General features: G+C 58.4%; 2 protein-coding genes across 2 annotated transcripts; both read left to right on the forward strand.

Annotated features, from left to right (window-relative positions):
- Positions 1–1634: 1634 nt before the first annotated feature.
- Positions 1635–10354, forward strand: VOLCADRAFT_100017 (uncharacterized protein; the record flags this gene model as incomplete). The annotated part of the gene is made up of 10 exons (XM_002958657.1): positions 1635–1785; positions 1943–2110; positions 3270–4183; positions 4358–4592; positions 5213–5359; positions 5478–5611; positions 5785–6020; positions 6561–8526; positions 8839–8961; positions 10265–10354. The coding sequence occupies 10 exons, from the start codon at positions 1635–1637 to the stop codon at positions 10352–10354; spliced, it is 4164 nt and encodes a 1387-aa protein (XP_002958703.1).
- A 397-nt stretch (positions 10355–10751) lies between these two features.
- Positions 10752–14141, forward strand: cyc50 (guanylyl and adenylyl cyclase family member; the record flags this gene model as incomplete). The annotated part of the gene is made up of 9 exons (XM_002958658.1): positions 10752–10848; positions 10966–10967; positions 11480–11494; positions 11954–12052; positions 12189–12263; positions 12411–12848; positions 13197–13290; positions 13911–13935; positions 14111–14141. 9 exons carry the CDS (start codon positions 10752–10754, stop codon positions 14139–14141), a joined length of 876 nt encoding a protein of 291 aa, XP_002958704.1.
- Between the last annotated feature and the right edge of the window lie 927 nt (positions 14142–15068).

The following is a 15068-nucleotide window of genomic DNA, read 5'->3' on the forward strand; positions in this document are numbered from 1 at the left end:
CTGGCCCGCTTCTCGAGGTGGTCAACATGGCCTCGGTTGTATGATCGGTCTTCGCCTTGCACTTTGCGAGGGCCTTACGTAGTCGGCCCTTCGGGTGTCCGGCAGGGCTAAATTTTTGAAAGGCTGAGGATCCGCGCAACGCGCGACCTCGGCGCCCAGTACTTCATGCGGCAGTACACTGTCGATACGACAGCAATATGTCAAAATTAATGACAAGTATGCTGATGCAATAAAAACAGTTAGCTGTCGTCAGCTGCTGCCTTTCTGCGGCGAACACGGAGACACATGCTTCGGCCATGCCGCAGCGTATCTGCGGCCCTAATCCCATTTTGCATATCACCCAAATGCTTGCACAGAGGTCTAGTATCCCTAAAAGTATTCATAATCTGTAAGGCGCTGGGGGTGCTATGCCCCCCCCAGACCACCCCCCATGAGTTACAGTTTAGTTCGTACAAAAGCCGGGTTTGGGGAATGTCGCAACACACACACCACACAATCTCTCCAGAGAGGTGTCTCTTACTATTGTATTGTATTGTATTGTGGTTACAGTATTTCCGCCGCCGACGCGGCGGGTGCCCTCACGAGCCGTGAGGCTCCAGAGCACGCTGTTGACGCTCATCAAAAACCTCAGTAAGGAAAGTAGCGATTTTCCTCGGATTGGTATTAAGAAATACCTTGCGCATATCAGTATCTTCAACGTTAATCAGAAACCTATTACGCAACTCAGTATACGCCTCACACTCCATGACTTACACGCCAGGAAGCGGCACGCACTTAGACGCTTTGACAGGAAGCCATAGAAACCCTGCGTACGGTACTGCCAGAATTTCCTGCCTACGGACACTGGTAGCATATCCCGACGGTTTTACACCATTCGACCAGCACCAACGCTCGCTGGTGTCGTTTGGGTTCAGGAGCTCGAGCACCAGGCTGAATGAAACTCTATAATCGGACTCATCCCGGATGACCTCTTGGTGGGCATCCCTGTTGTTAAACATCTAGTCTGCCGCGTGAGTTATGCCGGTGGCGGGAATTGGCCAATGGAATAAACTACCTCCATTTCGCAACAAATAATGCAAAATTTCACGTACATTGTCACATTTCATGTTCTTTCTGCGCCAACTCAGGATTAAAGGATACCGCCGAAAAATGATCCTGCCCATATGCACCCCAATTCTCGCCGCACATCCTCTCCCTATCTTCGCTTAGACGTTTTTCTGCACAAGCTAACCACAGTATCCACCATCCACCTTCACTTGTCCTTCATCCTTCGCCACGGTAGCCGAAGCCTCCGCATCGGCGCCTGCCCTAGGCACCACAGAGGCAGCTGCGGCCGCTGATGGTGCAGCAGCACCGCCTCCCCGTTGCCCCACCGTATTTAACGGGGCGATGATCTGAGCGCATGCGTCTACGACCAGCGCGGCATTGTACACGGGGTTCTTTCCTCCGCCACGATTGATTAATCATTTGGCTATTTGCTGTACCTGCTGTTGGCTGCCGTAGCGGCGGTCTAGCCCAATGGCACGACAGCGACATCAGCGGCGGCGGCGGCCGTGGCGGCATCTGCTGGTACGGCCTCGCCCAAGGACGTGAAGACCGCAACGGCCGCAGCAGTTGCGGTTCGGGAGACACCCATGCTGCAGCAGCCGACGGTGCGAAAGTCATTCGAGGGTCTGGATCTTCAGTCCGCCAATGACGGAGGCACATCTGGAGCTCGATTTCTTAAAGGTCTGCGACTCCAGGATTTCAACGGTGCATGGGTTGGGAGCCTTTTGAGCGGGACAGGTTAGGAGCCCGGGCGCGAAGATACTGTATGACAGGGAAAGGAATGTAGAGAGTGAATGACGTGCCACGCTGCTGCTATTGCGCATCATGAACTGGCCATGACGCTGACCGTCCGCCTCATTTGGTAGTTGCTGTTATGGGGTCACCGTTCTCGCAGCTCCTGCATTTGCGCAGCGGATGAGCACGCCGCCAGCAGGCAGCATTAGCTTAATGCAAGTATGCGTCACCGGTCGGGGATGCGGTGCGCGCGACGGCCAAAGCGGGCCGGAAAGTGGGATTGTCTACGCGACGGGGAAGGCGTTTTTCATTCACACCCAACTCCGCGGTAAGATTACCCATTTGGATTATAAAGATCTCAAATATAAACAAATAATATCCTGCAATTAGGTCCGCCACTAGGTTGCTGTCCTTGCCAACGGCTTCAGTTCGTGACATGCGCCGTTGCTTTCGGCCGCGCAACGAATCCGCGTACCGAACAACAAATTGTATTCAGCTATTGTTGGAGTGATCAACCTTGAAAAGAAAATGTTTTTTTATTTTTCGGTGAATTCATTTCATGCAACGTCAGAGCAGAAGTAACGCTGCGGTAATTTGACGAGCTTACATATGTTTACGGTACATGGTTACAGGACGTTTCTATGGGTTACAATGTTTTTCGTAATGAGAGATTACTGAATACTGTACAGGACGCTTACAGTTATATCCGAAGCTTGCAATGCACTCCGGGCTTACTAACTACGCGAATTATTGAACTGAATCAACGGCCAATCGTCCAGACGAGTGGTAGCAAGCCTAGGATCTCCTGGCCGTCATTTGCTTCTGTCATATGGATTAGGCTGGCAATACCAGCGGAAGGCCCTGAGGGTGGCAGGCGGCATTGACCTTCATGACAACGTGGACGTACAGCGGCATGACAAGGATACATCCACGATTATGCTAAAGCTTCTGACCGCCTTTGCTACGTAACTGCCACCGACGAATCTGGGTTTTGACTTTTTTGTAAGCAGCATAGCGTGATAGGTTAAATGCTCAAGGTCGGGCTGTTTGTCTCCTCGTGTCAAATTCTCACAGTTTCTACGTCGCTTATGCCCGCGTCCAATATTAAAGGTGTAACCGGTTGCTTTCCTGCTGTGCAATCTTGGTTAATGGCCCAACCGGTCGTGTAATGCAGCTCCTTCCGTTCGCGTGCTGTTTTGGCCGAAGAGCGAGCGATAACGCTAGCAGACAGTGTAGCAAGAACTTTAAAAATGGCTCAAGACCCAGCGCCAGCACCAGCACAACGGTTTCAAAGGCCAAAGGGCGCCAGTTTGCCGTCCGAATCGACGTCCCTTGGGAATTGAGCTTGGGAAGTCCACTTCCACCACAGCTAGCTAACAATAACAGCCCTGTAGCCGTCCTCGCTTTAAGCCACTTCGCCGCCGTTAATGCGCCGGACGATTACACGCTCGCCTCGTCGATCGAATGCGTCTTCATCAATGGCGCAGTCCATCGCATCCTGGGCCCAGCAACACCACAGGCATACCAACGGCTCATCTTCTCGAAGCTTCTTAGCGCGGAACCAATTTTGCTGCTAGAGTTGCGCGATACGGTCCACAGTCTCCTGGAGCCCTTATGCCACACGCCACTACTGCCAGTCGCGAGTGTCGCTACTGCGAGTATCCATCGCGCTAGGTTTGGATCCGACGAGCCTCCGTTGTCCGGCACCCAGCCGGCTACCCCGCAGCGGCGGGGACCCCGTCAGAGCCCGGACCACAGACCCCTTACCTCTGGCGCCGTCAGCCCCTCTCAGGGCCGCGCCTCCCGCCACGGCGGCACTGGTGGTCGGGTTAGCGTCAGCGCTGGCAGCGCCACCTCCGGCGACGGTGGAAGTAACGAAATCGATGGCAGCGGCGGCCACGGTGTCAGCGAGCCTGACGGTGCGTGCGGCATCGCTGGCGCTGCCTCCACGGCCTCTGGGATGGTCGTGGACCTTGGCATCGAGGGGCTTCGATTGCACCCCTGCTGGGTGTACGATGAGAGTGTCGTTTCAACACCAGGTGGTGGTGGCGGCGGAGGTGGTGACGGCAGCAATACGGGAATCCGCCGCCGTCGGCCGGGTGTAGTCATATGGCACCGACAGCCCCTAGAGGGAGGGTACTGCCGATCTATGGCGCTACGCAGCCTGGGTCTGTTATCGCATCTGGACGCAGCCGTCACGCTTATCGCCTGCTCCGGGCGCGTTGTATTTCAGAACACGGCTTCCCACCGCTACCACGGCTGCCTAACCAAAGCTCGAGGTGGCGGTGGCGGTGACGACACGACAGCGGACGACGCCTATGCTATGGCACCAACCGAAGCTCGGGGCGCTGACGGCGCTGCCGCATGTGCGCCACTGCGCCGTGCAGCGACACATCTCGAGGTGAAGGGAACCTGGGCCGGAGACCGCAAGTCAATGCTTCTCGGCCTCCGGACATCGGGCGTACTGCTGCGGGTTTTCAGTTGCGATCTGCCGCACCTAGTGGACGATATGCTCGCTACCTGGGAGTCAGGACGCACCTGGAAGCGCCTGCTGCACGTGCCGCCGCCGGTGCAGGTGTACGGTGATTCGTACAGTTTGCATCCGCAATTGCAGCCGCAGCCACAGGCACAGCCACCTCCACAGCCACAGCCACAGCCACAGCCGCCGACGGCGACGGCGACGGCGGAAGTGGCGGAGTTGTCGGATGTTCGCCGAGCCGATGTAGAGGCATGCTGCGACGGCAGGGGCAGCCAAGTCAGGCTGGCACCGAAGGACAGAGGGCTGAGAGACCCGGGTTCGACGGCTGGAGGTGGGCCTGCATTAGGGCGATTGCAATGGCCGGGCAGCCACGAAGGCAGCCACATCGTTTTGGCGTGGACACCACCATTACCGCCGCTGGACGGGGATGCTGCGGACTTCTGGCAGCTCCGGGCACCGTCACTGTCCCCGTCGGTAGCACCGTCGCTGTCTCCATGCACGCAGGAGGCGACAGCTGTGGCGGCGGTGGCGGCGACAGCATGCCCGCATCAGTCGTTGCCGCTGTCACGACCACCACCACCACCACAGCAGCAGCAGCAGCAGCAGCAGCAGCAGCAGGTGCTGCAGCCGCTGAAGCGGCAACAGCAGAAGCAGCTGCAGCCGACTTGCCTGCCCTCCAGCCACCTGAGCGGCTTGACCTCTGCAGCTGCAACATTGGGCCCCGGCGCGTCCTCCTGTACGGCACTGGCATCCGGCGCGCTCTCCTCTGTTGTTGGGCAGAGCAGTCTCGTGTTGGTGGACGGAAGCTGTTTGGACAGCCAGCCACAGCCGCCGCCGTCACCCATTCTGACGCTGGGCCTTAGCCTTGCCGAACCGACTTGCAACAGCAGCTCGCGCTTCGCAACTGAGGCGGCAGCAGCAGCTGAAGGCCCCTTGCCGCCGCCACCACAGCCACTGATGCCGCCGCCGCGAGTCACCGACGGGGTACCGTCGCTACCGTGGCTTGCGCGGCGTGCCGTACCGCGCCTTTTGGCGGCTGCGACGCCAGCGCATACGGAGGAGATCGTCCAGTGTTCAAGTTCTTTGGATGTGGGGCTGGTACGGTCCTTTCTGTACACCAGGTCGCGTCCTTCCCGTACCGGCATGTCGAGCTGCGGCGGCGGCATCACGGCAACCACCAGCCTTGCACTGTCGGGCCCTGCGATTGCCGCCACAGACGGTGGCGCCGCATCATCCACGGGTGTTGGCATATACGGTGGCTGCGGTAGCGGTGGTGGCGGCAGCAGAATCATCAGCGCTGCGGGTAACGGCAGCTTCTTGCGTATGGGCAGCGGCGGAGATGCGGGTCAGGTACGGCAGGTGTAGCGCGGCGCAGGTGCAACCCAAGATTCGGGTACCCTGTCCTAGCGCCCATAATCTTGTCCAGCTTGTGCTATGCCCAGCAGTGCGAATCCTTTCTCCGGCCCACCTAAGTCCCGCGGTGCCGTCTTTAATGTTCGGCATGCGTTTATTTTTGCATGCAGACGCCCAATGAGACCCGCGGGTCGGTAGTATTGGAGGACGATCCGTTGCAGTTGTCCGCCTGGCGGGCGGCTCTCAAGGTCAGCACCTCGAGGCGGACGTTGGAGGGGACGTACGGCAACGTACGGCGCCCGCCACCACGGCAGGCGTCTGCCGCTGCTGGATCAGCACTAGCGACGTCACAAACAGCTGCAACAACATCTGCAGCAGCAGGCGGCCTGGCATCAGCTGGCTCTACGTAAGTGTGCTGCTCGGTGCGCTGCATTACCTGGCTCGGGGCCGTGACCGGGGCCATGGCCGGGAGCGTCGTGCGCTGTGTGGACCTGCTAAGTTCCCATTTCGTTCCTGCCCCGCTCGCCACTCCACCGCATGCATTGAATGGGAAGTCCGTGAAGATAGTTCTTAGTGCTCCATGCTCAGTGCAGACCCCGTCGTACCCCGTACACCTGCGCCATCACGTGAGCACATCGAAGTACATATAATAATTACGGACAAGCAAATGTACTGTCTTTGTCTTCCTCACAGCGCCGTTCTCAGAAATGATGTCCCACTCCTGGGGTGGGATTTGGTGCAGGTGTAGGTCGCCTCACCTTGCTTTGCGCGTTCCGGCGTCCGCCAGCTTCCGCGGCGTCGCAAGCCTCGGCGCGTCCACAGACGACGAGACCCACACTGTGACTTGCCCCGCGAACGCTATTTGCGGCCCCGGCGCCTCTTTCGCCAGCGGTGTGGGGACTGCTGCTGCCGCCGCTGTCCTTCCGCCCCTTGCTCCTGGGTGCAGCAGGCTCAGGGGTCTGTCGCTGTGGGGGATCGGGCGCAGCAACAGCAGCAGGAGCTGGGAACAAGATGGCGCTGGGCAGCCTCAGCGTTCCGGCACGACAGCTGGTATTGTCACCATCGGGCCCTTCGCGAGCCCTGCAAGCGACCTGCCGCGAGGATTCCTTGCACATGTCGACGGCAGCGGCAGCGGCGGCGGCTGCACCCGCAGTATTGGCAGTGTCGGCGGTAGTGCCGCCCGGGACCCCGGCGGGACCTGCAGCAACAAGGGGGCAAAGCGCAGCAGTCTCGAGCTGGCCATTACGCTTGCAGCGTCTGCTGGGGGGAAATCCTTCAGCGTAGGCGGCCTCAGGCATGGCCCGCCGCCGCGGCCGCCACCGCCGCTGTCAGCAACGCCAGTGGACGGTCGTACACGTGATTTTGTACAAGGGCAAGAGTCCGTTGACAGCGCGTCCGGAATGGCTTCCCATCCGCTATCAACTCTTAGCAGCAGCGGCGGAGGCGAAGGCGGCGGAGGCGGGGGTGGAGGTGGAGGCGACTGTAGGGCAGCACAATTGGCTGGAACGCGGAAGCTGGACACCGCGGCAGCGGAGGCAGCGCCCCCGGCGACAGCTACGGCTGCGGCTGCGGACGGGGTGGCTGCGGCTGCGGCGGCCAAAACTGAGACAGCGGCAGGGTCTATTATGGACTTGCCGGCAGTAGCGTTTGAATCGGCAGCGCCGGTCTCGGGTGTCAATGCCGCGAATGACACCTGGGATACCGCTGAGGACTGTTCCGGGTACTCAGATGTCCGGGCCTCGTTATTAGCGGGCCTGCAGCTTGCTTTGGCGTCATCGCTCGCGCCATCGCCGCAGGCAGCGCCGCCGCCAGTGATGAATTGCGCTGCACGTGCAATGGCGGCAGTAGCAGAAGCGACGGCGCACAGGGATGAACCGGGTGCAGGATCGGTGACACGTGACGAGACCGCCAACGCCCCCGCCAGTATTAGCTGTAATGCCGTACAAGTTGCCGTTCCAGATAATCTGTTTGTTAGCCCAGTTGGTAGAAATGACGGGGGCGGTCGATCAATGTCTCGCGTCGGCGCCGCTGGCGATGAGCGCGATAGCTTGGGGCCCCCAATTTCTAAGTTGCTCGGAGATGTGAATGCGGAAGAAGATTTTGCACAGCACACCAAGTATGCTGATTGTTTGCATCATGCATGTGACCTGCACGTCGCCCGGCTGCTTGACGTCGGCGGCGTGCCATTCCAGCCGCCACTGTCCCTGCCGCCGGGCGCCGCATCGCCATCACCAGCCCTGCCGTCGGCGCAATCTCCACCGTCGCCGTCGCCGTCGCGGCCTCTGAACGTCTCAGCGACCGCCACCTGGCAGGAGCGCCCACGTTTGCAGAGTGCGCCCATGGAAGTGCCGGCGGCGGCGGTGCCAGTGGCGCCGCCGTGTGACGTACCACCCCAATGTGGACATCAGCTGCTGGCGGCGCAACTGCCTCCAGGACGTGGAACGGAATCCGGATTGAGATGTGGATGTGGACCCGGATCAAGCTCGGAAGATGTCCGGGCGCCCCCGCCACCACCACCACCACCACCACCACCACCACCACCACCAAGGGGCAGCGCCCTGACAGACGTGCCGGAAGCTGACCAGGCCTCTACCACCACCGACCTATATCTGGTACTCGTGAGACCGCCATCACCGCCACCAACATCGCAGCCGCAGCTGCAACAACAACCGCGACAGCAACGACAGCAGCAGCAGCAGCAGCAGCAACCGCACGGCCGAGTTGGGCGGCCGACAGAGCGGCCCCGCCGTCCAGCGGTGTCAGCGCCGCTTCCGGAAGCGTCTCCGGCCCCGGCCGAGGCGCTAAGCGGTTCATCGTGTTGCCCGGACGAGCAGAACCTACGTTGGCACGAGGTGACGGCGTCGCCATTTCCCGACCCGGTGACCGGGCAGCAATTGCTGCTGCTTGTACAGGTAGGTGTGCCGGGTGGCCGTAGGACTGGGCGAAGTCCTGGGTCCTGGGGTTGGTGGCACGAAATGGGCCATGTGAATAAATGGCCCGGGCGAAACAAGAGGGATGGCGGATGGTTGATGTGCGGCAACCTTGCGTAGCGAGGTCGGTCGGCGTGGAGGGATTTACATGTAAAATACATACATACATATATAGAGAAGCACGTACATACGATTTTACTCATGCCGCTACCACATCCGCTAAATCACACACGCCGAACACTTTTGAAATCCAATCCGATCCAACCTGGACCCACAAACTGCCGCGGCCTACAGGCTGACGTCACCTCCCGAGTTGAGGCTGAGCGGAAGCTGGTGGAGCTCACTGCGGCTCAGACGGGCATGTTGGAACAAATGTTTCCTCGCCATGTGTTGGAGTTTGTGGCGCGCCATGGTGAGGTGAGCGGGGAGAGGCGAGCCACTTGAGCCACTCGGAGAAGATGAGTGGCGGCAATTCGGAGCTTGTAGTCGGTCAGCCCGCCAGCCTGAATACGTCCGCCTGCTGTCATCCGCCCCAGAACCCACACACATATGCACACACATATGCACACACATATGCACACACATATGCACACACATATGCACACACATATGCACATACATGTATGCATACATACATACATGCATACATACATACATGCATACACACATACGGTTCCAGAGTCGGCCCATAACGGAACGTGCACTACCCTGGGAATCCTGAGACGATAGCGCACACTGAGTAGCAGTACAGCTCACCTTCAACAGCAACTCTCAGGCCAACAGCGAGAAGCGACTGAAAACAAGACACACGACCCCAAGGCACCCAGTAAGTAAAACAACACTGATGAGGCAAAAAAACTTAACTATATATGTACATATGAAACAAAGCTTCATGTAATTTGTAATGTTACAGAGTGGGAGGCTTCTGGGCCGCTTTATCACATTGTCAGTTCTAGATCATTTATCACCTTAGCACCATCCACCACTACCACACTGTACTTCGCCATACGAACTGTAAGTCCAAGGCGGCGGATCCAGCCTTCAGGGTCCCCTCCTCATCCATTCACCCGAACACCCGAAGAGACGAAGGGTTCGGCAATCGCCACCAATCCAGCGTGCGAATCTGGTCCATCAACTGTGACCTCAACTCCACATCTCAGCAGCTAGCCATAATCTCGCGCTCCCGACTAATTCGGGGGTCTCCCCAGGAATCGAACCCAGGACCTTAAACCGCTAATTGCAGTAGTGTCAACCCAGACCAGACCAGACCAGAAACAAAGCTTCATGTGGAGTCTCACACAAGAGGACGCTCCGAATAACACGAAGGATGGGGTGTCTAGGGCTCACGCCTTAGCATCTTTTTGGAGGCAAACCCTGGGTGGCAAAGCTCCTCAGGCGCACTGGTTACAGTGACCTGCGAGTCGGACACGAGTGCGGTTGGTGTCGCTGTTGGACTGGCAGATCATCCTGGACGCTGATGTTAGGGGGTGCTGAACCCGAAAAGAAGGGAATGAGGGTGATGAGGGTGATGAGGGTGATGAGGGTGAATGAGGGTGCTTTGAAACATCGGGGATAGTGCAGCTTTACCCTCTTACTTTACACAATCTCATAGATATGCACACACGCACACCACAGGCACACGTGGAAGGCCGCCTGCACCTGCCACACCGTCAATTTTCCGTCTCACCTTGTCGTGCCGTTGTCACATGCTCTGCGACAGGCGATTGGTGGCATGGACTTCTCCGCCAACGTTGAAGCTTTTGCCACAAGCCATGACCTGGCTACAGTCCTGTTTACCGGTGTGTTCTAATATTCTGAGCCGCGATGAGGGAAATGTCCGTGGTGATACACGAAGAACTTGACCAAAGCGAGCTCCGTAGTCCAGCGGCGTTTAGAGCATAACAGCCTTTTCGTATCATAAGCTAGCGGACAAAGCAGGAGTTCATGCTACCACATCGCGTGCGACGCGATAACAAGCAGGGTGCCCGGCATAATAACCCTTCCCGTGAAAGCAGAAGGTTGACTGACCGTTAGGAGGGAAAAAAACAAAGAATGTCGGCGGAGCCGCCGCCCCAGCAGCAGCAGCGGTAGCTAGTAGGTCGTCTTCGGAAGATGTGCGCGTGCGCGGGAGCGACAGCATCCCTAGTCACTTTTATCCTCACCCCAAATGCCTTTGCATCTTCTCCTCGTCCGCCTTTGCCCACATGATGGACGCGCTCATGCGGCTACTGCTGCTGCTGTTGTTGCTTGTGCTGCTGCTGGCGCTGCTACCCCGGCTGGTTCTGCTCTGTTGCGACTGCAATGGTACCGGGGCCATGAACTGAACACTATCGGATGCTGCTATTGCCGCGGATGCCGCTGCTCCCATTGCTTTATCAACAACCATCAACAACCGATCCACGACGGGCTATATGGCCTCAGATGTGAGTACGGTCGGGAAAAAATAGGTGAAATGGTGAAAAACTTTGGAGGTACTCAATTTCCTACGCTATTCACGTCGAAGGAGGCTGTCGTACGGCATGTGTTTCGTTGCTTCCTCCGTTGCCGTCCTCGTCTCCGTCGCACACATGCAAAGTGGTCCACCGCACCTGACACGACCGCACCTGGCTCCCTGTCCCTGCCCTTTTCGCCCACAATGCTCACCCATCCTACAACCGCTCCCGCGCTGCGGATGGCATCTGACGGTCCGGTCCGTCGATGCGTTGATCCTTGGCCTCTTCAAACTTCGAATCCGACGGTTGGCATTCACCTCTAAATGTTTGGCGCTCGACGTTCAACGGTGAACACCACCATCATGTGCTCGGCGGTGTGACACTGGGGCATCGGGGCTGCGATGGTGGTCGCTCTTATACAACACGCACACACACACGCATGGGTGCGCCTTGGACAAAACCTTGCCATGTTGCATGACGGACTGGCCGCTGGAACATCACAGATTGTGGGCTTCACGGTAGGTCCACTCAGCGCCACCTCCGATCGATCGCGTTGCTAAGCTTCAATGGCCAGGAAAGGAAAGGAGAAAACATGTTGTGGCCGGCGATGGATTGCTGCTGTCGCACCAACAGAACCAGGGAGGGATGTGGGGGATACCAGCCGCTGTTCCGAGCGCTGCTTGAGATTTCCTGCTCGCCGATGTGCAAGTCGGTGCATTTCGACATTGGTGTCGGGTGTCGAGTGTCGGGTGGGAGGAAGCTCACCAATATGCATCGCAGCGACCGGGCTCGAGGCCCTTGCGTTATTACCTCCATCCCCTCCCTCGTCCTAAAACTTCACAACTCCAAGGTGTTGAACCCTCCGGCCGCCGCACAGCATTCCGCACTCCAGGCCCCCTCCCGCCACACACAACGAACCCTGACTTGCTGCCTTGTGGCACCTGCCCTCCGCCCATTCCCCGGCCGCGGCGCCCCAGACCATGAGCAAGATGGTCCCCGCGGCGGCTGTGATGGCCTTCCTCAGCGAGCTTTACTCCAAATTGGACGCACTTGTGGATCAGTACGGCGTTTGGAAGGTACGTAGTACGGCATGTTTGTCGCAAAGGTTAGGAAGTTTTACCCTAGCCCTTCCCCTCACTCGATTTCCGTCTTAGGCTGATGTTAAATCTCCGCCTGCACGTACCTGGTGTACGTCCCCCCGCGTATGCGCAGGTAGAGACCGCGGGCGATTGCTACATCGTGGCGGCTGGCGTTGTACGGCAGGATGCAGACGGCTTCCAGAGCGTGGTGGCTTCAGAGCAACGCCCCACCAGCCCCCACCAACCCCATCACCAGAATGCTTCGAAACCCTCTGACACCGCCACTCATTTACCGCTTCCAGCGGACGGTGGTGCCGTCATGCCCAACTGCCACGACCTCCCCCATTTGCCGCAGCCTCCACCACCGCAGCCACCGTCTGTGGTGGCGTATCCGCAGCAGCAGCAGCAGCAGCAGCCGAACACGGAGATCCGTCCGTGGCTTGGTCGTGGCTCGGCGGCTGCATCGGCACCGCAGTGCCCGCAGGTCTTCAGCGGTGTCCACCACCTGCCGTCGCCAAAGCCCTCCGACCCTGAAGCGTCCAACGCGGGGCAGCGTCAAGTCGAGCATCCCGACAGCGGCGCTGGCGTCGGCGGAGCGACAACTAGGGTGGCAGCTGATGCTGCTGCTGCTGCTACGCCGGTGGATAATGATGTGCCATCGGCAGAGGCGCGGCGCGACGCGGAAGCAGTGTTTCGCTTCGCGTTGGCGATGTTGGAGGCGGCGCGTGAGGTGCGGATGCCGCACAACGGAGAGCCCGTCCAACTGCGAGTGGGCATTCACAGTGGTCCTCTGGTGGGTCCTGGCTGGGGTTGTGGGGCGTCAGCTTACGGGACTTCTGGGGGAGTGGTTGCATGGCTGGGTAGCTGGGCGAATGGCGAAGAGGACAAGGAAGCGTAGAAACTACAGGACCGGAGGCAAGGGCATCAACAGATCAAGGGCCTTAGGCTTTAACCCCGAGTAGTCGCCACCCGCCACCCTTCCATGGCCGCTCATCAGTAAGTTGTACGGGCCCGCCGAAACCATGCGCGTACACCCTCTACCTCCTGCCGCATTCCTCCTTGACCGTTCCAACATAATCAACCGTTTTCGCAGTGATCACACTATTCTCTCTTCGCGTACCCTCCCTTGCCCTGCCCGTAGGTCAGCGGCGTAATCGGCACGAAGATGCCTAAGTTCGCCCTCTTTGGTGATACCATGAACACGGCCAGTCGCATGGAGTCCACCTGCAAGCCGGGTAGGGTGTCGAGGTTGTGGAGTGAGAGAGGTTGGGAAGGGTGCGCGGCAGTTGTGGGCGCTGTGGGCGGAATGAAGGACCGCGAGAGACCCTGGGAACTCCTGAATATGCTTGGTCAGCAAGGGCATCCGATGCGGATTGATCTACTACGACATCATTACTCGAACCGTCCTCCCGCAACGCCGGCCTTCTGTCGGCCTGCCTGTCGGGCCGTAAATGGCCGCCCGACCCTACGGTGATATGAGACGTAAAGCATAGACACGGGCTAGAGAGCTAAGGCACATAACAAACCTCATCGTCACATGCACACATTCTGAAATCTCACTGAGGCAGGTGGCATGTCCTCCAGCCCGCTCGACTGCCATTCGGTACGAAACTCGAGACGATTGCAACTGCAAAGCCGGGCTCCGCCACAGGTTTGTCCTGCATCCAAAAGCTTGGCGCCCCTCCCTAAAAACCGCTCGCCCACACACCCATTTGCCTCCAAAACCCGAATCGTTCGCCTCCCATGCCATTCCCTCCCCCCGGATGATCGCGCGATTCATTTGGTTGTGCGTGCGACAGACTGCATCCAGGTTTCTGCACCTACTCGCGCCCTGCTACCACACGTGCCGCTGCAGCCTACGGGAGGCGTACTGATCAAAGGTACGGCAGTTAGCTGGGGCAATGCTCTCCGCCGAGATCTCGCATCCCGAACTCATTCCCATGCATCGTGCATCTTCCCGTAACTACCGGCTGTCAATTTCTCTCCGGTTCTCCCGACCCGTAGTAGCTGATTGGATTGCCACCCTCACACGATGGCCACCCTCACGGCCCACAGGCAAAGGTGTCATGGAGACCTACATATATGAACCGAATTCTAGAGTGACTGCTCCTGCAACTGCGGTTGCTACAGCCTCAGCACAAGCCGCTACTGCAACCGTCCCAACAGCTGCGACAGCAACGACAGGAACCGTCACAATCGCTTCTGCTTCTGCTGCTTCTGCTGCTTCTGCTGCTTCTGCTATTGCTTCTGCTATTGGTACTACTACTGCTACTGCTACTACTACTACTGCCACTAGCGTGACCGTTTCCATTGCTCCGTCCGCCTGAAGAGCTCAACATGGCTACAGCCTCTGCTAGCTCCCTGGCGCAGGTCGACACAGACAACTAAAGGGGCCTGTAGTGAGGCCAGTCGTGAGCTCGTGACGCCCCCGCGCAAAAACAGCTCAAGACTCCTTTGCCAGCATAATATGTGAACCGGGGCGAAGTCAGGGCCTTGGGACAAAGAGGGATAACAGTAGCCGGGCTGTTGATGCGCTATGGTGCCATTTGTGTCCTGAAAAGCAACAAAACGCTAATGGCTTCGGTGGTAACCCGGGTTGATATTGGAAATGCCGTTGCCAACCTGTCGTTCCCAAGACCCTACCTCTGTCAGCGGCTATCGAAGCTACCAGCTGGATCAGAACGCATTAGTTGTAGCTGCATTGCTGCCTGCGGGTGGTAACCTTTTGCCCGACCCGGAGAGGCCTAGCGAGGACAAGGGTAGTGAACAGGTTTGGGCACCACTTGGGCTCCTCCTGCCGTTGGGTATGACCACATTGGTAATGTCCGCGTATTACACCTCAAGTTGCGTTGCGCTCCGAAGGCATAACGGGTCCATACGAAGCGGAGGCCCAAGGGCAAGTCTAGGGTTGTCCAAAACGCAGAACAAATCTAAAGACTAATGGAAGGGTCCCGGGTAACCCCACTGGTGGGCTCACTTTTCCGCACAAACGTCCTCACGTGACGGTGGAAGC

Source organism: Volvox carteri (assembly GCF_000143455.1).
Source record: "Volvox carteri f. nagariensis unplaced genomic scaffold VOLCAscaffold_102, whole genome shotgun sequence".
Taxonomy (NCBI): Eukaryota; Viridiplantae; Chlorophyta; class Chlorophyceae; order Chlamydomonadales; family Volvocaceae; genus Volvox; species Volvox carteri.